The 25,273-nt window shown below is 36.9% G+C and overlaps 2 protein-coding genes across 2 annotated transcripts in view; one reads left to right on the top strand and one right to left on the bottom strand.

Moving 5' to 3' along the window:
- LOC114362177 (WD repeat-containing protein 7-like) overlaps positions 1 to 25,273 on the bottom strand; it is a gene marked incomplete at its 3' end in the record, with an annotated part of 111,354 nt that overhangs the window by 58,473 nt on the left and 27,608 nt on the right. The gene's annotated exons all lie outside the window — the stretch shown is intronic.
- On the top strand, positions 8,175 to 11,204 carry CPH3 (cuticular protein hypothetical 3). Its single transcript, XM_028317469.1, has 2 exons — positions 8,175 to 8,265; positions 10,409 to 11,204. The coding sequence occupies exons 1-2, from the start codon at positions 8,221 to 8,223 to the stop codon at positions 11,195 to 11,197; spliced, it is 834 nt and encodes a 277-aa protein (XP_028173270.1). The 5' UTR covers positions 8,175 to 8,220; the 3' UTR covers positions 11,198 to 11,204.

The following is a 25,273-nucleotide window of genomic DNA, read 5'->3' as shown; positions in this document are numbered from 1 at the left end:
TATTTTTTGAGACATCGTATACAAAACAAGGAAGTAAGCATATAAAAAAATCTAATAGACATTGTAACAAGTTTTTTTTATCAAATCTAATAGACATTATTGATTTCGGGGTACGCAGTAGCTATCTAATTACAAAAATTGATCAACCTATTTTATCTAAGGTATTTTTATTGCTGTTGGTATTTTGTATTTTTCCTGTACTGTTAAATAACATTTATTAGCAGTGCTTTGAACAAGAGCCAATTTGCCCAACGAATTACAGATACAGTCAAACGATTCTGATACGCTAAGTGGAAAAAATCGGAACTAATAACAATTAATAATTAATAAAACTCATAAAACTCATTTATTTCTGCAAATAGGCTTTAAAAAAGCACTTTTACACGTCCCAGTATTAACCCTACCACTGCTTCAGGACAATAAATGGGCCAGTGCTGAAAGATAGTAGCGCCCTCCTATAAATGCAATAATTATATGGGACACTTCCGTGTTGTCCAACGTGGCAAAAATAGGAACTATAACCCAGTATTGCTAGAAGCGCCCTCCTGTAAAGATTATAAAGCTGGGGCGGTTCAGTGTTGAACAACTGTATAAGAATTCCTTAACGCCCATTGGGGCTGTCGCCTAAAAACTTTGAGAACCAGTGGTTTGATTTAAACCGTATTAAATTTTAATCGTCACATTCAAGCCAGGTTCCTTATAAGGAGTTTTAGTGCGAAAGAGGACAAGTAAGGAGGATGTAGTTAAAGAGGTGTTAACCTTTAATGTCTTTTACATTTTGCATTCTTTTTGTATGGCATTTTTTTACTTAAATGTGTTGAGGCTTGGCTGGGGTAACTACGATTTTAACCACTATGCTGACAATAGGGAACCTAATTCTAATCGCAAATAATGTAAAAAAACACATAAAACTCATTTTTTTTGCAAATAGGCTTTTAAAGGCACTTTTACACGTCTCAGTATTAACCCTACCACTGCTTCGGGACAATAAATGGGCCAGTGCTGAGAAGAAGCAGCGCAAGAAACTCAGTCACTATTGTATTGAACTAAGGGTCCCTTTTCCACGGCAACCCACATTTGCAGGATCCTAAAAAAACTTGACAGTCATGTGGACATACAGTGTGGTTGAAATTCGAATTCATAATTCGAACGGACCGGTTTTTTGCGGGACACTGCAAACGGAATGTTCGTGTCACGGTAATAATATCTATACAGTATTCCAACTCGGCCATATTTTTGAAATAAATGTCAACAGTCGCGCGGTACGTCACAGTATGACAACATGCGATAGGGCTGCCCACCTACAGTAACCAGTTTAAAAACATCTGCCTACTTAGAATTTATATCTAGTTTTTTATTGTATTTTTTATTTAGTTAGACAAACAAAATACTTTGTGAATGGAATAGGTTAAAAATGTGTGATGTTTTGTGATTCGTAGATTGAATTTAGTAAAAACTACTTAAATAATTTCGAAACTTTAATAATAATCATAATGATCTGTTACTTTATTTCAGGCGGGCGAAGTCATGGGCAAAAGCTGGTTTAATACAATATAGTCAGTCAAATTCAATCAGTTTTGTCATTTTTAACACTTGGCTAACGACGTCCATTCGGCACATTCGCGACACCCCCGACTTTTGCATACCGAGCGCATACCGAGATTTGAATTTCGAAAGAAAATTCTCGTTTCGTCTGTTTATATGAAGTTACAATACTGTATGATATTATTACCGTGTTCGTGTCGTGCATGTTATTAATAAAACACGTATGTTACTAAGCGGAATCCTGCAATCCTGCAAAAAAACGGGATCTCTCTGTTGGGAAGAGTCCTGAATGTATTAATAAAACACGTATGTTACTAAGCGGAATCCTGCAAATTCGTTCCCCTGCAAAAAACGGGATCTCTCTGTTGGGACGAGTCCTGAATGTATTAATAAAACATGTATGCTACTAAATGGATTCCTGCAATAGGTTCCTGCAAAAAAACGGGATCTCTCTGTTGGGAAGAGTCCTGAATGTATTAAAACATGTTACTAAACGGAATCCTACAAAAAACAGTTTCTGCAAAAACGGGATGTTTCCATGAGAAAGAGACTAGTAAAAAATCTAAAGTTTTTGTTGGCCTTAAAGGACCTTTACTCTTATTTTGCAATAAGACAGTAAAAAGCTCTATTCCTACTATAAATGTTTCTATACAGACTCCTGGGCCAATAAAGCTTAAAAAGCTTGTCAAAAGACCGGTAACATCGTTAGATCTCTATATCTTCCGGTCGTTGACCTGACCGGTGAATCATTCAACCTTTAAATTCGTATGGCCAATGGAGTAAGGCACTTTTTGCAACCAAATAATGTGACTTCTTGACATTGACGGACTTTAAAAGTCTCTACTGCACGGGTGGATAATATTGACATAATATTTTGTGAACGCTATTGATCAAATACACAGGACTATTCCCACTTCTCGTTCCCACCGCTGCAACTCCTGTGTAGCCAGGATCTACAGCTTGACCGCCAATAAAAACCCAACCGGTGAAGGTCAAGTTTGTCTCGGAGGAAAGTTAAACTGTTAATGGGCCCGCAACGAAATTAATCAGAAGAACATAGGATTTCGAAATTAAGGTTCGACTTCCCTCCAGTACACAGCGGAACAAAGGATCAAATAAAGTGAGGAAAATTTTTACCATAAAAAATATAATGAAATAACTTCCTTTGATTAAATATATGTTTTATTATTATTAAAATAATGTTGAGAACAGTGAAACTTCGCTCTCTTCTCCATATCAATCATATTTCATTTTACAAAATTGCCGTACTCTATTGGCGCGTCTACATTGTGTAATGATGATTGATAATCTCACTCGTAGTTATGTAAATTTTGGACATCTGACATCTTTATTTTGATTATAACTGACAGTGGTTATTAGTTAAGCTCGTATTATGAAATGTAGATCGATAATATCGATTCTGACTAATTACGTGATTGGATAAGTTTAAATATTGTGAAGTTCCATCAAAATCCATCCAGTAGTTATTACGTGAAGGACTAACAAACATCCATTAGTTTTTGGTTTCGTTCGATACACATATTAGTATAGAAACCAAACTTCATGACACAGGTCTTTTTTATGAAGATCAAGGCAGGTATTTGACCGCATTCGCACCTGGTGTTAAGTGAGATGCAGTCTAGGATGGTACATATCTGCCCTGCAAGTGCCTATTCACTCTCGCTTTGAAAAGGCCCGGAATATAGTCTTCGGGAAAGACAGCAGGCAGCGAATTGCAGTCCCTAGCTGTTCGCAGTATAAATGAGACTACGACATTCCGTCTTTATATGACGATATATTAACTTTTACAACATCCTATTTACTACACTAAAAAGAAATAAAATTCCTTCGCTCTTTTCATACAAAACACATAAAAAATCTCATACATCTCTACTTAATGACTTCAACTTCCCTTAAGAAACTATAACAATTGCAAAAAAACCACCAGTTGACATTTAAATCTACAAAACGAGTACTACACTTGGGCTATATACATTATGTACTGTATAATTTACATACGCCCTCCTATACGTATAGCGAATCAGTAAAATTGTTTGTCTGTAAACATATTTTGTTTTTAAACCACATAGGGAATACGCTATAGGCCTGATGGTAAGTGTGTGACGAGGCGACTGTGGCAGACGAGGTGAAGAAGATCGGCAAGACTTGGAGCGAGATCAAACGCGAAGCTCAAGACCGAACGCGATGGAGGACTGTTGTGGACGCCCTCTGCCCCATCTAGGGGACATAGGACCTTAAGTCAAGTAAGTCAAGATGGTAAGTGATGATCAGGCCGAAGGTGGAAGCGAGCTTCACCCGGAATGCTCAACCACAGAGGAACTGGCTATCTTACAGCAGTTTAACATAGATAGAATTAAAATTCTATTTATGTAACCAAAGAAACTGGTAAAGGTCGCGGGAAGAGCCTGGATGCGGGCAGCGCGGAACCGTTCTTTGTGGAAAACCTTGGGGCCTTTGTACAGCAGTAGACGTCATTTGGCTGAAATGAACGAACGAACGAACGAACCAAAGGAAACGAAACTATTCCCACCTCTCGTTCCCACCGCTGCAACTGCTGTGTAGCCAGGATCTACAGCTTGACCGCCAACAACCCAACCAGTGTAGGTCAAGTTTGTCCCGAGGGAAAGTTAAACTGTCATTGGACCCGCAAAGAATTAATCAGAAGAACATAGGAGAAGTTCGAAGTTAGGGTTTCACTTCCCAACAGTAATTGTAGCCGCGTGGTTCCAGCATAGTAGAATAACACCACCCCCATTCTTTCCGTGGATGTCGTAAGAGGCGATTAAGGGACGAATATGCGAACATCAGGCCTCCCCAACCCGTCTGGCCAGCGTGGGGAGTGCAGGCCAAATCCTCCATTTGCCTCTGGTACATTAGAGGGTCGTGCTCCTGGAGTGGAGACTGAATGACCTGGGCTTAGTGTGAGTTTACATCAAACGCCGTCACTAGCGAGCGCGTCAAAAAATATATGAAGATTTTAGTTCTTGAAAGTTTCCGCTAGGGGCGCTGTACAATCCGTCATACATTTAATGTCACTTTTTTACGCGGTTGACATCGAATGCGTTTGACGTAAACTCACACTACGCCCCCTGATGATGATGATGATAACTATAGTAAAAGTATATTTTCAAAAGGAATCAAGCCTAGGGCTTCCAGGACTTTAACTTACAACGACTATTATAAAGTTCATTGCCCCAATACAAAAAGTTCAATAACTTTTACCAAAAAGTAGACTTTTCATAAACAATACAACATAAAGTCTTATAAAGACATTGAAATGACTATTGTTTTTATTTAAGGCAAATATTATGAGTTCTAAATAAGAATAACCAGGTAATAAAATGATAACCTAGTTTAAAAATACTGAACAGCTGTTTTATTGAATATCCGATTGTTATAAGTAAATATTATTTTACTAGCTTTTGCCCGCGGCTTCGCTTGTGTGTTTTGGTTTCTCACAGAAAAACTTTATCGCGCAAATGTGGCCCCTTCCAAAACCAGGATAAAAACTATTCTATGGTCTTCCCTGGGTCTAAAACAATCTCTACACAAAATTTTATCTAAATAGATTTATGTCGGTTTTCTATAATCAATTTCAATCCAAATCCGTCCGTCAACTGTCAAATTTTTATTTGTTTTTGGTCAAAAAATCCTCGGTTTTCGATGTTTCCACATTTTTATATTGTTTTTAGGACTATTTATACAATAAGAAAGTTTAATAGTCGTAGTAACAAAAATGTTTGATATTAGATCAAAAACAGATTGATTTTTGACAGTTGAAGGACAGATTTGGACAAGGATTGATTATAGGAAACTGGCATAAAGTGCTTTAAGCGTAAAAATGTAGACAGACAGAGTTACTTTCGTATAAATACATAATATATCGGTATTGAAGTATGGATGCTGTATGTTTTACAGAATATCTTGAACGCTACAATTTAAAATGATAATTCAGCCTACAGCTCTACAAAAATGGATGCACTATTTCCATTACCCCACCTGTTTTCAATATGCATACCCACATAATTGGTTTGCGACTTATTTCAGTTCCATTATGCATGGTAATGCAAAGGCCAGTCTTGCCACTTGCTCTGATAGCTTATCAGAAACTTATCTGTTAGATACTGTCCGATAGAAACTTATCGGTTTTTTTGTTTTGCATGTCTGGCAGAAAATGTCAGCATTTTTAATGGGCAACATTATAATATGTCAGATAAATGAAACTTATCAGCAATAAATAAGTAGGTACTATAACATTAACATATTTGAAAATTTCTAATTTCGATCCCAAATAACGAGTAAATCAAGTTATCTTCCACTTCTTTTATTTTGAAGTTTTTTTTATTCATTTATCTTTATTAAATAAACAATTTAAAATACACACCATACTTCTTACCATTAACTTTTTAGTTTCAATACTTTATGGGATCAACGTCGAAAAAAACGCTATTGACATAATTATTTTTAACACCAATATTGAAAGCTCCTCTCCCAAGCAAAGCCACAGGCTAGGCATATACTCAAAACCGTGTGACGCAAGAGCTCCGTCGATGACAACGAAAAAGATACTAATAACTTAGTAAAATAACTATAAAGCTCAACTTCGTAACAGCTACGTCGAAAGACTCCGAAATAGATTTAAACTTAGTCAAATAACTACGAAACTCAAGCAAAGCCAAGCGCTAGGCATATACTCAAAAAAACGTGTGACGCAAGACATACGCAGCTTGCACCCATCGCGCGTCAAAAAGCGCGCGCTTCCTGCATTCTTCCCGTTTTGGGGTACCGCTCGAAATCGGATCAAACCTTTTGGAAATATTCGGTTTTTATCATCAGTAGGCCTACGACGTGATGTGGGCCATGATAACCTTTTATCGATTTTTCGCGATAAGCCCATACGTTTGTCGTCTAAAATGATCGATGAGATTTTTTCAATGTGTGCATCTTAGCCCGGCTGGTCAAAAAATCAAAAACTTTAATTTGTTTAGAATTAAATTAGGTACTTGCAAATCGTCTTTTGCTTTACGAAGCATTTACATGTCTTTTTTTGCCTTCGAGACAAACATTTGGCAAGTGCTAATCATTTCCACTGAGACTTTCCAAATTACCGGAGGCAAATGAAGGATTTGGTCCTATCCTAATGCTATTAGTAGGCTTGCTCTTGATAACAATCCCAATCGTGAGTAGGTACAGATACGATGTATGGATCGAGTTTACCCAGAATATGCCTGTTCACTCGCGGCTTGATGACCTTAGTGTTGTAAAAAAATCTTTTAATAACATCGTCAGATCATTTAGTCTCTGTATAGACACGATCTTCTCCAATTCACCAGTGGTGTGGCGTGTAAATAGCCACACCAGGAATAAATTGCGGAGAAGAAAGATGATGCGGGGGTCGGCTGGTGACTCCAAACAACTCAAAAATACAGCTGCATAAAACGGAAACCACCAACCTGCGGATCAGGAGACGGAGACCAGGCTTCGAGGGTCGACCCGTCGATATTTCTTGCGGTTTTGATTATTTCAATTTATATTCAGATTCAGCGGATTTTTCACATTTGACTGACGTTCCAAGACAACAAGTTTTTTCTTCTTAATTTTCTATAGAGGTTTTTCGCGTGACACTTAACACTGGCCACCTGGCTCCTGCGAAGGTGCTGGCCATCCATCTCATGCAGCTAGATAATTTTGAGAGTTGGAGCCACCGAAGAAAAGGGAGATAATTTGGACATAGGCCCAACCAACCAGTCTAATGGAGAATTTGTCCTACACTCTCCAAGCTGGCTAGACGCGTTGGGGAAGAATGATGTGCGCATATTTTTCCCTTAGCCTAGGCGCAGACCACCGATTTTTGTTGGCCGATAGTTGTGCCCGATTTCAAATTGTATGAAGAATCGGCCAAATCGAATCGGTGTAATGTTCGCACTTCTATACATGCCCATACTGATCAACTGCCCGATTAAACTATCGGCCGACGAAAAATCGATGGTCTGCGCCTATGCTTAGACGCCTCTTACAAAATCCACTGGGAGAGTGACTCCCTATTCTTCCATCATCATACGGCTATTTTATCACTAATTAATTGTAACAAATAATCAATCAAAAATCAAAATCAAAAGTATTTATTCAGTTTAGACCACAAGTGGCACTTATGAACGTCAAAATATTGTTATAGAAAATAATAAAAAAAAGGTAGCCCTTATGGGGCACTTTACATGTCTCCTTATCTTTTGGGCCCTACCAGCGCTTCGCGACAAACATATGGCAAGCGCTGAGAAGAAATGCCGGAACAAACTCAGTCACCACTAATTGCCAGGAATTATCTAACGGTAGGAATAACCAAATTCGAGTACATCAAATATGTGCAGACTGAACTGACCACGCATCCTTGTCATCAATATAGTCTCGAACCTTGTACCCTTACCATAAGGACACCCTTTGGACATAAGGGTATTTTTATATGTATTAAAAATATAATTCCACAAGTAAACTTTAAACATCTAAAATTCGTACCCACATCTACTTTCGCTCTCTATCCGGAACCCGCCCTTAAGACCGCGTCGCCCTTGCCGTATTTTTTCTTCATTTTTCGTAGTTCCATCTCGGTCGTCCAGTGCTCTAAGATGGTCCGATATAAATACGGCGAGGCTCGGGATGGCAGCAATCAGTAGCCGCACATCCAGCACCATGAGAGTTCTGGTCAGTGTTCTAGTGTTTAGTGTGTTAAGTGTGTAAAAGATAAACTGGTTAATCGAAAATAGGCCTAAAAGGATTTTGATAAAATCGGATATAGGGAATAAAATGTGCCTGAAAAATACGCAAAAAACAATACCAGTACTTGATTCTAAATTAATTGACTAAAAGTTAAGCTTTTAGTCAATTAATTTAGCCAGATAGATCAGGGAAATAAAATGTCTACAAATGTACTATAGTCTATCCAATATAGCTTGATTAGAATGACAGCTGCCATCAAAAGTAACGACATAACTTTGTAGTAGCGATCAATGAGAGCTAAATATTGGCGGACAAGAAATAATTCACGTCTGACCTACAAACAATATTTTCGACGACAGTGCTTCCAATAAAAATGTTAATTTCGTGTTAATGCAGCGTTAAATTACACCAATAAGTAGTAATTCGAAATTATAAAAATCAAGCTAGAGTATTAACGACGTCTCTACAAGGTTATCTCGAGTTACAAAAATGTTAGTGTTGGGACATATCGACAAATGTCATATTAAATTAAAACTAATTTCTTAACATATTTAACATTTTTTTTTTCTAATTTTTTAACATATTTAAGTCAAGTTATACGTTTTTCTAAATGTTCACTATTAAAAACCAAAAAACATTTCATTCTTAAATAATCAAACATCGGAAATCAATCACCGGTAATTTTTTGGGTATTCATAGCACCGTTGCTCTAGAAGAGATGCCCACCGCCCTCTAGCGAGAGGAAAAAACCACTGAAGAACACTGATGATAATGACTACGACTTAGGTTGTACACCCTTGACATGAATTTTAAATTTTACTGTCTTTAAATTTAAATCATAATTGTCATTTTTATGAACAAAGATATGAAGAAAAATTTAGTGCAATTTTTTATATAATTTTTTCGAAAACTTATCGATACATCTATGTGAACCGTACGAAACATACACAGCACTAGTCACATTCGTTTGACAGCCGTCATTCTAATCAAGCTATATTGGATAGACTATAGTGTTTCGGAAAATATAAACAAAATTCTCAAAATTAAAAAAAAATCTCATACATAAAATAAATCATATGTGTGACTGCGTTCACTTTGATCAAACCGCAGACTGCAGAACACATCCAGTGTGGCAAATCCTTAAATCTTCACCTACTTACGCCTATTTCATCGTATAGCATTCAAAACAGAATTATTTTCAGAATAGAATTGGAAGACTAATAGCGTGGGCAGGCCTCCTACTAGGTGGACCGACGATCTAGTAAAGGTCGCGGGAAAACCTTGGGGGAGGCCTTTGTCCAGTCGTCATTTGGCTGAAACGAACGAACGAACGAATTCAAAATAGCCACCAAAAGGCTTGTAACTTCATGGATTTAATATAATAATATCTCTAAAGATATATCCATGGTACCTGAAAATTATTTTGACTCCATTAATAACTAAGTCACAGTAAAAATAATTCTTAACAATCGCGAAAGCATTCCTAGACAAAAGTTAGTTAGCATAAAAGTGAAAAATTATCATGCCGTCTCCCTTGAAACGTCTAGTATCGAAGAGTTGCTTTGGAATGCAATTTATTGTGAATACTGCATAACAAATGATAGACTACGTTATTCGTTTACATTAAACACAATGTAAATGATTAGTTAAAAGTTTAATTGTTTTTGTAATTAAATTATTGCTACAATTGTGACGAAGATTTATCATTTATCCGTCAATTTTTTTAGCTATTTTCTCGTATTTACATAAACCTTATTTGATATTTTTTCATTCGTACTAAAGTGTCGTAGAAAATAAATTTTGAGCAGCTCTTATTTTGTCTTAATATAAATCTAATAGCATCAAGTTCAATGTCAATGTCAGAGAATCAGTGCCAATGTCAATGTCATAAAGAGTAGCAATACCAAAGGACCTGACTGAGCAATGCTGATGATTAAAAAACAACCAACCAATTTATTGATCCTTTGATTCTCTCAAAATTATTTTAAAGAGAAGCAGTTCCAGAGTGTAGAGGGACTACATTTGTCCACAGATTCTTTATGCTATCATCCTGTCTCGCGAATGTCAATCTAGCAGTTTCAATGGCTGATCGGAGTTCATAAAAAGTAACCCTCCGTTTTGTCCGCAGATTCTTTCCGCCGCCCTCTTGGCTTGCGCCACCGCCGCGCCCTCTGGCAGCCTCATAGCTCCCATCAGCCCCATCGCCCCCGTCGTAGCCGTCCCTGCTGTCAACTCCGGAGACCTTCAAGCCGCCCTCATCGACGCCAAGGTCCAAACCGAGGACTACCTCCGCTCCATCGCCGATAAGAACCGCGAAGTCGTCGAAGAAGTTGTGGTCGACCACAACGAGAAGGTGATCGAAGCTAATGATCAAGCTAAAGAAAGGAGTCTGGAGGCTTTCTGGGCTAATGAGGATAAAAAGTGGCAGGCTTTGAATGCAGCGCAGACAGCGCAGGCTCAACTGGACGGGGAGCTGGCTAGAGATTCCGATGCTGCAGCCAAATTTGCAGCAGCAGTGTCAGCAGTGGCGCAGCCTGTGTCTCCGTTATTCTACACGCAGGGCTTCGTCACTCCCAACCTTAAGGTTGCTGAGGCACCCAAAGAGGAGAACAAAGCTGAGAAGGTAGAAGAAGCCAAATCTGACTCCGTCCAAGTCGAATCTGCGAATGTGAAGACTGCTGAAGCTAGCGCTGAATCTCCCAAGCCCGAACCAGTCAAGATTGAAACTCCAACTAAATACATCGTTGGGCAAACCCCTCTTCTGTCGACTTACCCCATTGTCCCCACCCTGAAGTTCGTCCCACAAATCCAACCCTGGGGATCAGTGGCGTACGTCCAGCCCGCTCTGAACACGGTGGCTGCAGTTCCATACCCCGGCCAAGTCTTGGCTCCCACCGTCCTCAAAACTGTTTGGTAAGACTGATGATGTATAAAAGGTTTACGTTTAGGCTGAATTCGATAATAAATTGTGATTGAATTCTATTGGTGAGTTTTGTTTTATTTTCAAAGGAATTCATGTCTGATCAATATTCCTATCTAATTTTTTCTTGATTCTCATTTGGGTCTATTTTCTACCAGTATCTGACTAGAATTTTGTCATATTGGGCTTTAATTATTAGGAATGATAAATGACAAATAAAACGATTTCTTCTTCTAATCGATTCAAAAACGTCATGAAATAATGATGCCAATATTTCCAATGATTTAGAGACAAAAAATCAGCTGGTACTGAGAATCGGTGGAAATAACTCAGTAAAACTTTGTCAAGAATTTTATTTTTTACAGGAAACCCAATTTACAACATAGATAAAGTTCATAACCTCTTATTTACCATTTGTGAGTAACGAAATTATTCATGTTAGCTGAAATAATTAGTTAACACCTTTTTATTCTTGTCTTACACTGACTCTTTTTTTTTTCTTATTAAACTACATTTTTAGCATAGTAGTAGTGCTACCGAATCCACATTCCTTGATACTAATCATAGAGCGTTTTTGTATTATAATCAGAGCACCAATTATTTAATGAATCAAGGTCAATTAACTACAGGAATATCTTTAATCAAACATGATTAAACAGGCTAGTTCATTCAATATTACTTCCACATTAAGTTTTTCTGTAAGAAAAACATGCTCTGTCTGTTAGTTACATTTTCACGCTTCAAATGCTAAATCAATTCGAAATTGGTTATCCTTAGTGAAAAATTTTAAATTAGTTACCATCATCATCAGTTCATTTAGTCTCCATTGCAGGAGGACGACCGTCTCTAATTAACCATAAGTCAAAGGGAGAAGTTAAGATTGACCATGTTTTCAAGCAAGCCTTTCTGTAAAGGCGGACTTTTCTCACCGTGACAGTATTCAGTATTTATCTCTTCATAGATAAAAATAAGTATTACGTTATCTTTCTTTTTCTCTTTATAAAAGTGTAAAATAGAAAGATATAACCAAAATTTACGTAAACAAAACCACGATCAGAAGGCAGTAAACACATAATAAAAATATTTATATACCAAATTACTATGTTAATTTGACATACAGGAAAAGTTTTTAGTTCGCCTCTAATAGGCAAATTGAATCTGTATTGCTTCCGAAACCGGTAGGTCTTTCAACTAAGAATGTTACATTAAATTATAAATAGAGATATTAAGACACATTCATGTCATTTTTTATCAGTAGTATACAAGTTAATTGGAGTGGGCGGTTTAAGTAGTTGTATATTTTTAAGCAAAAAAATAGTAATACGCCTCTGTAATCGCCTCTAGTGGCAAGACCACATGTCTCAGACCCAGAGAGCTCCCGCAAAAATTTCTGCTCGTTTTAGTTTGTTGTAGGGCTACTACTTAGTAAGGTCTGGCTAACTATCATCATTTAAGCATGTATCCATGACAACAAAATGTTAACAGAATTGTTGTGTATCAGCAGTTGGGAGTTAAGATACGAGAGTATTCCCACCTCTAGCCGTTCCCAACGCTGCAACTCCTGTGTAGGAGGTAAGATAGTCAGTTCCTCTGTGGTTGAGGATTCCGGGTGAAGCTCGCTTCCACCTTCGGCCTGATCATCGCTTTTCATCAGGTGAGATTCAGGCCAAGAGCTTCTCCGTTGTAGATGGTTATAGGTAAAAAAGAGTGAATAATAAGTTGTCAGTACTTGTACATAAAGTTTAATACAGGATATAAGTATTTTGGACGCAGTAAAGTTTTATTACGCCGACATACCGGGCGTTAAAAATGTTTTATTAAGTGTACTTACATACATAATGTTCTGCTTAAAGTTTTCAAGGTGAGTCGTTATAAAATTAATTTATTTCAAACTGATTTGGAGCAAAACTGACTCATTAGAACATGTTTTACAACGTATAAGTTGTGCGAAGTAATTGGCTGACATTTCCATTTTAGGGTTCCATTTATAATAAGAAAGCTGTAATTGGTGTAATAAAATCTTGACAACATTTTCTCAGCTATCAACCGGTTCAGCAGTGGACGTCCTGTGGCTGAAATAATTATGATGAATTTTTAGAGCTGTTNAAAAATATGCATATGTTTTGATTGGAAATGTTTAAAATAAATAAATACAATCTATTAGGTGACAGGAAAAACATCACAGCTCTAAAATTAACTTGGAGTAAAAATTAAATAAACTTCTGGTAGGCCTTTGTCCAGCAGTGGACGTCATTGGGCTGAACGCAACGAAAATTTTAAATGGATACGGGTAGCGCAGGACCGATCGTTGTAGAAATCATTGGTCCTTTGTCCAGCAGTGGACGTCATTTGGCTGAAACGAACGAAGGAAGGAATACGTAGTTTTTTTTTACTGGCCACTACGGAACCATTCACTGATGGCTTTAGCATGCTCTTGACCAGTTTAGTTTTTTATTACCTAACCGACTTCAAAAGTATCGCTCTACATTATTTATGTTAAAAGTGTGTATTGATTATTTCATTTGCCTAGAAAATAGGCGTTATAGGAATATTATCTGTATCAATCAATCGACAAATAAAGGGTGACAATACGTTTTACGTATTTGAGGACAAGGAGAAGAATTTATAAGAAAGAAAGAAAGAAAATTATTTATTCGATGCAAGTACACAACAAGATAAGAGTAAAGGACAATGACCAAAAATGTATGGAGTGTGGTCCAAATGTCCACCACTAACGAGACCTATGTAGTAAAATAGTCTACTAAATACTGATTCATTATAACCAAACCGCAATCAAAAATATGCTGTCAGTAAAAAGTTATGACTGAATGAAAAGTCATGTTTTTTACCTTTTCATCCGAAAAATGTTCTTGATATCATTCTATCCATCACACATTTTGGACTAATCTATGCATGTTATGTCGTGTCGCTTAGTGCGCCGTGTTAGGTTCTCGTTAAAAGAAAAAAAAACAAGCTCAGAAAGAAAGACAACAATATTGGAATACTTGAAATAATGCGAAAGGGGTAAAAATAGAAAAACTAAAACTATCCTTGATAAATGGGCTATCCATAACAAAAAGAATTTTTCAAATCGGACCAGTAGTTTCTGAGATTAGCGCGTAAACTACTACAATTTTTCATACAGTCATAACTTTTTACTGACAGCTTATTTTTTTTTCGTCCCATACTGAAAGTTAATCTCTATTTAATGGACTATAAGCCAATATAGGTCTCATTAGTGGTGGACATTTGGACCACTTTTGGTCATTGTCCTTTATAGGTAAGTAAATCATAAGAGTACCATTCAGACAGTTTTTACGTACTTCTTTCTTAAATACCGGCACATGACTGTCAACTGAAGAAGGACAGATAGCAATCCTGGATCCTATAAGAGTTATAGTTATTTTATTTATACAGTGTTAAATTAAAGATATTTCCATTCTTTGAAAATCAGATTTTACTTAGTTAAAAAGGCAATACACAATTAGAACCTAGTGGAATCGTGGTAAACACTTATTAGTGTTGAAGATTCCGGGTCTGGCTTCCACTTTTGGCCTGATTAAACACTTGCCATCCGGTGAGATGCAAGCCCAAAAACTTTTCCCATTTCGATTCAAATACTTATTTATTAAACTAAGGTTGGATTTACCTGTGGTGACATAAATATTAACTATACTCGATTTAAAATAAATATATTGTCTATCTATCTCAATAAATAAACAACACATGGTCACCCTACCACCGACACTAACCTTATCCAATGACATTAGAGCCATACATTCGCTCAGGCATCCTGAATGGCTAACTACATTCTTGTGTGAGTTGTATGTAATGCCGGTGACAAATTATCATGTTACCTGTCTATGTAATGATATACTTCATGATACTTTATGTGCTTAGTTTTATGTTGTTTCTGAGTGTTTATGTCAATAATTGACAGTCGATTTTTCGTAGTGGACACACTGCAAATTCAACTGATAGGCAAAAGGTGGATGATTTGTTTCCCGAACGTTTTTGAGACTTATGCCCGTTTTCACCATCAATCCCTAATTTTTAAGAGACCTCTATGAAAACAAAATGCCTGTTATGTGTCAGCATAGGGGTCACTTAAAAATTAGGTATTGATGGTGAAAACGGGCATTAGAGCCTCATTTCGCTTTTTTTTCTTTCAAAGTTCTAGTCTAGTCTAGTCAGAGATGGTGAAATTCGATAAATTGCTACTTGTGACTTTTAGCAACGAATAGCCTGAATAGAATACTTGATATTTTACTCGGAGATTGTGAAATGGTTTTTTTTTACACAACGGGGAAGTTCTTGGCCTGCATCTCACCTGATGGAAAATGATGATCAGGCCGAAGGTGAAAGGGAACTACATGCCATTGTATCTATCTGTTGTCTGGTGCTCATAGTGCAAGCTTTGCCTGGTTTGGAACTAGATGTATGAAATACTCGTATTCAAAGGAAAAAATTTGGGGAGGCCTATGTTCAGCAGTGGACGCCCTGTGGCTGAAATGATGATGATGAAACCATCTACTTCCTTAGATTAAGAATAGACGGCGGCACGTGAAATTATTATTTATTTATTTATGTAGTTGTAATAAAAACGAGTTTGCATCAAAAATGTAAAGTCTGATCTCCTGTTGTATTTTATTTCATTCACACCTTCAAACAATACTGTTGTTATCAAGTAAATGTATTTATTTATCAGTGTCGTAATAACATAGTTGCGATACTGGCTTAACGCCAAAGGTGGTCAAAGGCCTATTTAACTGGGCATTGGACAACGATTGTTGAACTAGAATTATTGCCTATAGACTTTGCCTACGCCTGCGGATTTACTAGATCGAAACTTCTAGAATTACCTTTATTATGAAGAAAAGCTTTCTAAGAAATAACTTGTCTTCTCTAAGATTTTTTTAATACTTACATCTTATTCTATGAGGTTTTCTGGTATTTCTTTAATTTATTAAACTTTCCCGCTTTGCAGGAAAGTCAATAATATATTTCGAACTACGCCTAAGATATTCATCTGATTAAATTAGTTACTGATTCCAACACAGTATATCTTTCGCTTATACAGAAGCTCAAAGTTGCACAGCGTGCTATGGAGAGGGCTATGCTCGGTGTTTTTTTACGAGATCGAATCAGAAACGAACTAAAGTCGCTGACATAGCCCGAAGGATTAGCAAGCTGAAGTGGCAATGGGCAGGGCACATAGTACGCAGAACTGACGGGCCATAGTCCAATAAAATTAATGTTTGGAAGGTAGTTGAAATGTCGTTTTTCATTGCTAAGACCAAGTACAGCAAGTGCTAAAATTGTTTTAGAACAAAACTGAAAGTTCTTTTTCTATGGGATGTGGATTTCTAAGGTGTTTTTAATTTTGGCATATCAGCTAGTATGAAATCCTTTTGGATAAATCAACTACTCGTACCTACTACTAGTCAATGACTAGTCAAGAATGCTTGCATTAGTATGTTCGAGGCGTAAAGCGGAACTGCAAGGCGATTTACATTAATTTGGTCTTGCTATAAGTCGGGTAATACGGTTGCATTCTATGTGTGAAGGTTGGGGTTGGGTTAGGTTTATCTATTCTCACTAATATAAACTTTATTTATTTAAGAACGATACATATTGTTTATAGAAAAATCCATATCGCACACAATTCAATAATTAAATTGAATAAAGATGCACGATGTTAGGGAGGCCCTGATGTTTGCTTATTTGTACCCAAGTCTATCTACGGGAATATAAGTTCGATCCTTCATTTCAAACTCCTCCAATTTTCTTCTGATTAATTTCGTTGCGGGTCTAATGACAGTTTAACTTTCCCCCGTGACAAACTTGACCTTCGCTGGTTGGGTTGTTGGCGGTCAAGCTGTAGATCCTGTCTACATAGGAGTTGCGGCGGTGGGAGCGAGATATAAGAATATTAGTCCCGTAACTACATATGTTTGACTCTGTCGGAACCACATGACCATTTTTGCGAGTACATTTCACACTTTTTGCGTATGAAATCGTGACGCCTATTACAAAATTTACAAATAGTACATTCACGGATGACAGACAGATTTCAAAAGTCCCTTGCACAATGAAAAGAAATGTACCATTTCTGAATCACTCTATATTATTCGTATCACGAGCGAAACCGGGTGACCGGGGCGAGTGACGTAAGTGTACATGACGAGAATTGGATGGTGATCAGTCATACTGCGAGTTCGATGGAATGATAAGGTATGTAAAATTCCCTAGATGGACTGACGATTTGAGAAAGGTCGCCTGGCAAAAGCTGGATAAAACAAGCTGAAAACAGGGCGTGTAAAGGTTAAAATGGCGCTTACTGGGGGAGGCATATACAAATACAAATACAAATACAAATAATTTATTGAATTTAAAACATACATTAACATAATATGTCCAGCAGTGGAAAATTATAGGCTCATGATACGATTTTGCAGAGATCAAGCCGTCTTCCGAACTAGATCCCCGTCAATCAAATTCAGAGAGTAACTATACATCTATACTAATATTATAAAGAGGTAAAGTTTATGTGTTTGTATACTTGTTAAATTGTAAGGGGTAATCTCGGGATCTACTGAACCGATTTCAAAAATTCTTTCACCAATAGAAATCCACATTATTGCTGAGTGTCATGGGTTATATAAAAAACCGAAAATTTCGCGAAAAACGCGGGCGGAAAGCTAGCAGCAAATAAAATTATCAGAGGTCTTTTTTTTTTAATTTTTATGCAGAACCAGGCAGATGTTTTTACCGCACTTGATATTCAGTGAGATGCAATCCCAACTAATATTATAAATGCGAAAGTAACTCTGTCTGTCTGTCTGTCTGTTACGCTTTCCCGCTTAAACCTCGCAACCGATTTTGATGAAATTTGGCATAGAGATAGTTTGAGTCCCGGGAAAGAACATAGGATAGTTTTTATCCCGGTTTTTGAAACAGGGACGCGCGCGATAAACTTTTTCTGTGACAGACAAAATTCCACGCGGGCGAAGCCGCGGGCGGAAAGCTAGTGGTAAATATTTGCCCTGTAAGTACCTATTCACCTTGAAAAGATAGGTCCAAAACACTACGTCATCATAACATAATTTTGAAATTAACCCTACCAATGCTTCGGGACTGTTTGGTTCGGTTCGAGGTAAACTTTAATCAGAAGTAATTGATGCCTATTTTTGGTACGAACTTTTTATCTGTAGGTAATCTTTGTCTTCTGTAATTCAAATGAATGTTTCATCTATCTATCTACAACCAAAATATGTCATCGTTCAAGTCTTTCTCATTACCCCACTGTCACCTAAATAGTTGTATTGACAATAAACAACAATATGACAGTCAGCTGGTAGTCTGGTACTAAAATGTCAAACGCCCACAACTAGTGCTGTGACAGACTTGAGACCTAAACACTAATAATAATTAAATTGAGTTCTATAAGAAGAATAAGTCCTTTTTCCATAGACTACAGAATACAAATACAGGTGTCCCAAAATTAGTACGTCACACTGACACATTTGCATAGAAAAGTTTCATAAGTTTTGAGATATTACCAATTTTAATTATGAATGTCCATAGAAAAGTTTGATGAGTTTAGAATGCGACTGATATTAATTATTTTTAAAAACTTACTAAACTTGTTCGATGCGTCTTAGCTCATCTACCAATGATGTGAAATACTAATTTTGGGAGAACTCCTGTTTAATAGTTAAGGGGTCATCCATAAAGTACGTCACACGTAAAGAGGGGGGGAGGGGGTCGACAAAGTGTGACATGGTGTGACAAGGGGTCGGATGGGTCCTAAGTTTCGTGACATCACATTTCAATTGTTTCAAATATTTGATATAATGTTGATTTCATAAAAAAGTACTTAATTTAAATGGAAATAAAACTAATAATTTCGGAGAACTGCTGTTAATTTAATAATTTTTCGANTGTTGATTTCATAAAAAAGTACTTAATTTAAATGGAAATAAAACTAATAATTTCGGAGAACTGCTGTTAATTTAATAATTTTTCGATGTGAAATTGCAAAACATGTGACGTCATACTAGGGAGGGGGGGGGGGGTCTTAGAAATGTGGCCACCTGTGACAAGGACGGAGGGGGGCTCAAAAAATCATGAAATTCGTGTGACGTACTTTATGGGTGGCCCCTAAGGACTGAGTCCTGCGAGTTCTTATCTGAAATTAAGTAAAACTAGTGGAAGTTTCACTGGACTCAATAAATTAAGTTTAATTGCGTTCATCATGTTACTTAATAAAATTTTAAGCACCCTTATTATAAAAACGCTCAAATGACTGGAAAGACTCAAAGGATTAAAAGTACTTAAAGACTCAAAGTACTAAAAAGTTCTGAAGAGACTAAAAGTCTCGAGTCATGCAAAATGCTTTGAGTCTCATTATGACTGAAAAGCCCAAATCTTTTACAACACTATTCACAAGCTGCAACGGTCGCTTGTTATTTCATCAGACGCTGGAAACGCCCTATCAAAATAGCATTCCTTTAGCCTGAATAGTGGGCCGATATTATTGAACGAAATAATTTGGTATCGTTTGTAATTAAATAAATCAATATACTGCTAAAGAAGACCTAATAGTATACGTCTAGCATACTTCCTAAATATTTACTCTAATGAATTTCAGTATGTCAGAGAATTCATTTAACGCATGTTCTCAAAATGTATGAAAATTTTAGTTTTTGAACGTTTCCCGCTAGGGGCGCTGTACAATCCGTCATACATTTAATGTCATTTTATGACGCGCACACACTAGGCCCTCAGGCCCTAATAAGTGTGAATTAGGCGGATAAAGTCCACGCACTCTTGTTGTATAATAAACATCAGTGATTACCTATGGAGAAAATTATTTCATCGAGTTAATCGTAACTGTAATACTAATTTAGAAAACTTCCCGAAATACAATGAACATGTATTAAAAAAGTTCTAAATAATTATAAATCAGTCCAAAATTCTGTTCCATGTCTAATGATTCGTAAAATTACTTACTGTTAATCACTTTGTTATTGTTTGTTCAATGTAACAATTTATTATGACTATCGTCGCTCTGATTAATATAGGTAGCATTTGATAATTAAGTTTAAGAATTTCCGTTACGTGGTGGATGATCCATATAATAAGAAAGAAATACACGTCATCATGTCCAAAAAATACCTATGTTCAGCAGTGGACGTCCTGCGACTGAAATGATGTTGACGATAAATTTTCAAATTCCCTATCAAGTTTATGTATCAATCAACCCTTTCAAGTTTATGTATTTGCGACAAATAGAAGCCCTACTTTTTCCCCCTTATTTATAAAAGTTACACTCTAGTTGAACTTTGACTTAAATCGTCATTTAATATGGAAATGTCACTTTATACCAGAGTTCATCTTAGGTGTAACTTTTTATTAATAAAGGGGTTAAGGTTTAAGCAACTAAAAATCAAATACAATGAAATACTGCTGATCATTGATTCTTAAATCAGTTTTGAAAATCAGATGTCTAAAGCTTATTGATCACAAGATTGCAGAATAATATTCGCGCGATATTTACACAAAGTAACATTGAATTAACTAGTTCTGTTAAATACATAATGAAAGCAACAGCTGGTATCGTTTCATCAGCCGGGCGGCCTTTGGCGAGCTTTGATAACTCCTTATCAAGTACTTGCTGATGTTATCAGAAGGAAATAACTGATGGATACATATATCATAAATGTGGAGAAACATAGAATAGTATGAGTAGTGTAAAGGCCTTGATATTTTTTTAACAATATTCACTAATTAGACACAAATTATCTTTGTAGCTTGTGCTATAGCGACTTCAATGAACCGCAAAGAAAAGGAAGAAAAACTAAATTAATTCAAGTTTTTTATGTATACTCGTATCTATAAAAAAGTGAAAGGCCACTGACTCATTCATTACGAAATCTCAGAAACTGCAAGTACTAGGAGTCTAAAATTTTTCATGGGGTTTCCTTTTAGAACGTAGGTGCTCACTCACTATGACTATGACGGGATTTTGCAAAATTCAAACCTTAAGGGGGTAAAACGGAATCCACGCGTACGAAGTCGCGGGCGGCCGCTAGTTTTGAATAAATGTCAAATAAAAAAATATGAGTAGTTTTTTCAGTATGTTTTGTTTCATAAGGTAGGTCAGGTACTTTAAAGATATTGAAGATTTTGTAACAGACCCTTTTTCATTGCGGTCCAGTGTATTTATTTGACAGCCTGTAACGAACATATAAAAATGTCGCATAGCACCGCTAACACACCTTTCTTTACCCTCTTTTCTGCAGTCGGTTTACTAAGCAAATCCAACTCAATTAATCCTGTTATTCTTAATTCACTATCAGTATGCCAACAATGGCATAACTGTCATTTTATAGCCCACACATACGAATTGTGCATTACGATCCATACAAATTGAATGCCAATCACTTATGGCTCTTAAATAATTGCTAAGGGGCCGACTGTCACACCGTAGTGTAGCAACGAACGTATATTATCATTAGGACATTTATGCCCGTTTTCACTATCAATTCCTAATTTTTAAGTGACCCCTTTAAAAACTGTTATGTGTTACTATAGGGGTCACTTAAAAATTAGGGTTTGATTGTGAAAACGCGCATTAGTCTCCACAATTATTTACACTCTACAGTAGGGCGAACCTTAACTTTCAACTCCTCCTATGTTCTTCTGATTAATTTCGTTGCGGGTCCAATGACAGTTTAACTTTCCCCCGGGACAAACTTGACCTTCATAACCGCCACTCGTTCGGTTTATATTGGCGGTCAAGCTGTAGATCCTGGCTACACAGGAGTTGCAGTGGTGGGAACGAGAGGTGGGAACAGTCCCGTGCAGGAGCACGACCCTCTAATATACCAGAGGCAAATGGAGGATTTGGCCTACACTCCCCACGCTGGCCAGGCGGGATGGGGACGCCTGATGTTCGCATATTTGTCCTTTAGTTGTTTCTTACGACACCCACGGAAAGGAGGCAAATTCGTATTTACCTCGTTATTTTTGTCACTAGTGGCTGTAACATGATAGGTATTGGTTTAGGTGAATGCGGTCACAGTCACTGCCCAAAGGTGTCGATATCGTACATACATTGTTGCTCTGTGTGTCACGCTTTACAAGTTATTTATTTATTTAAAACATATGCACATAAATCACGGTACATTAGGCGAACTTAATGCTATTCGGCATTCTCATCCAGCCAACCTTAAGGCCAAACTGAGAATAGAGACATTTCCTTTTAAATACAGACATTGTTAACATTCATGTTTTCTTTTATTTCATTGACTATCTGACGGTACAAAATCTCATTATGTTAAAGAATAAATTAAATTGGACGAATCCAGAACGAAAAAACTATTTTTTTTTATTCAGTGTTTCGTCCCAGTGGTACGAACCTGTTGTGGGACGAATCACTGAAAACCTATCGACAGCAACAAGATACGCATCGGTGTGATTATACAGACGGTAAAACTCTAGTAGGTAATAAGGTATCTTTGTATAGTTGGAATAGGTGCTAATTTGCGACAAAAGTTCTAATGTACTCAATGTTTTATAAATCATTGACTGTACTAGAGGGCGCTACGATCGCGTCAAATGTTGCGCTTGCGTCGAGACACTTCTTTTTTGCGCGTCAAAAGCTTCCTGCTCCACCCAACGGATCAGATTTGTATGTGAACATAGATATTGACTCTATTAGATATGACAATCAAATTATTTTTAAGTCTATACTTAATTGAGTGAAGACAGAACTGACAGCCGGTCGGGCAGCAAGGTTCTGGAGTGGAGGCCGCATAAAATGCAGCGTGTGACGTCTACCCACTAGGTGAACCGACATTGCAAAGGTAGCGGGAAGGCGCTGGACGCAGGCCGCTACCAACCGGGCAGCATGGAAAGCATTGGGGAGGCCTATGTTCAGCAGTGGACGTCCATGGCCGAAATGATGATGATGAGTGAGGACATTAAAGTATTGGGACTCCACGAACAAGACGTTCAAGATAGAATCAAATGGCGGCGCATGATTGGGAAAGCCGACTCCGCATAACTAGATCTTACCCAATCAATCATTCCCATAGGAAGAAGTTTATAACCGAGTCAGTGCCTGGGGTATGGGACCGGCACGGGAAGGTATTATTGTGACGTCAAACGTCACAGGACTATTCCCACCTCTCGATCCCACCACTGCAACTCCTGTGTAGCCAGGATCTACAGCTTGACCGCCACCAAAACCCAACCAATGAAGGTCAAGTTTGTCCCGGGGGAAAGTTAAACTGTCATTGGACCCGCAACGAAATTAGTCAGAAGAACATAGGAGGAGTTAAAAACGTCAAACGTTAGTGAGATGTCCAGTTGTTTAGGTTTAATAATAAAAGTCAAGAAAAATCCTAATATTTTCGTGTTATATCAAATCAACAAAGTTAAAAGATGTTCAGTTTGAAGTTAGGTATAAAAATACCTAAACAACTGATATTTTGAGAATTTGCGAATTTGGCAGATTGCGACCGCTTGACAATTTGCGAATTTGACAATTTGCACATAAAGGACTTATACACGCATCTGGTATAGTAGTCCAGTAAGCGAACCACTACTTCATACCGAGGATAGACTTCTGGCATAGGCCAGTACTCAAACCGCGACTTCAGACCGAGTATTATTATTTATACTCGTAGTTATATTAATTGCATTTCATTATCGACCTAAATGGGCAGCTAGCACCATTGACTTATAATTTGCAACTGATTTAAAACAGCACTTAATATTAGGCTAGAAAACCCAATTAGTTAAAGATTAGAGTTTTAATTTAAAATCAGCAAATAGTATATTGATTAAGTTAGCGATTTTAGAATTCGGTTTTTAATTCAAAATCAACAAATAAATGTAATTTGGTCAGTCGTATTTCCCATTTGCCCCAAAAGGACAAAATTTCCAAAAAAACTTCCAGCGATCATCATCGTCATTTCAGCCACAGGACGTCCACTGCTGAACATAGGGCCCATGACTCCAAGATTAACTGGATACTCGCATCGATATAACTTTTCATTTTATGTCAAACAACTGTATGAGCCCTGTATAATTGTCTAGAAGAGACTGCTTTCCAGTGATAAGACTGCCTAAATTCTGCCGTTATAATTTTGTATTTATTAATCAGTTTTGATTAGTGTGCAATTAAAATAATCGTTCTATCGTTCAGCCAAATGTCGTCCACTGCTGGACAAAGCCTTCCCCAGTTAAAGAATTAAATTAAATCATAGAATTCTTATTTATTATTTGCTAGATCGTTCTGGAAAAATGAATTTAGAACTATTAAATATTTCACAGCTACAAGTTATAATTTAAAACCATTTATTGTTTCTGTCAATACTAATGCTCAAACAAAAATATAGTAAACAAACTGTCAATAAACAAGTAATTTTGTTGTAATTGCAGCTTATTTTGTCAATGAGATGCGGATTTAGTTCAATATTATTTGAACATAGACTGAAGATGTTTAGACAGGCCATTGTAAAATTGAAGAACCAAATTACTACTAATATTATAAAATCAGCTAAGTGATTAGCACTTGAAAGGTGCCACGATATTTACACTATTGTTAAAGATAGATTTTTTTAAATTAAAATCGATTTATATCGACAGTACCACGTTACCAAGAAACTAATGATTTGCCCGGAATGAAAAGAATATCAAGAATGGAGTCATTCTGTAACAGAATTATTTGAGATCACTAAAAATAAACATAAATAATAAATTAATTATTAATCAAAATCATCCTAGCCATTTATGTGTAGACAATATGACAATTAATTTCGTTAGGTCACCTAAAAAAAAATAATATTTGGTCGAATCGATCAATTAATGAATCATCATCATCATCATCATTTCAGCCACAGGACGTCCACTGCTGAACATAGGCCTCCCCCAATGCTTTCCATGTTGATCGATTGGTAGCGGCCTGCGTCCAGCGCTTCCCTGCTACCTTTACGATGTCGTCGGTCCACCTTGTAGGTGGACAATTAATGAATACATTCATAAATTTAACGTTTTGTA

The sequence above is a fragment of the Ostrinia furnacalis genome, unplaced genomic scaffold (genome assembly GCF_004193835.3).
Source record: "Ostrinia furnacalis isolate ACB-3 unplaced genomic scaffold, ASM419383v2 OfSCF6247, whole genome shotgun sequence".
Classification (NCBI taxonomy): Eukaryota; Metazoa; Arthropoda; class Insecta; order Lepidoptera; family Crambidae; genus Ostrinia; species Ostrinia furnacalis.
The sequence above is the reverse complement of the archived record's forward strand: the minus strand, read 5'-3'. Positions and strand labels throughout refer to the sequence as shown.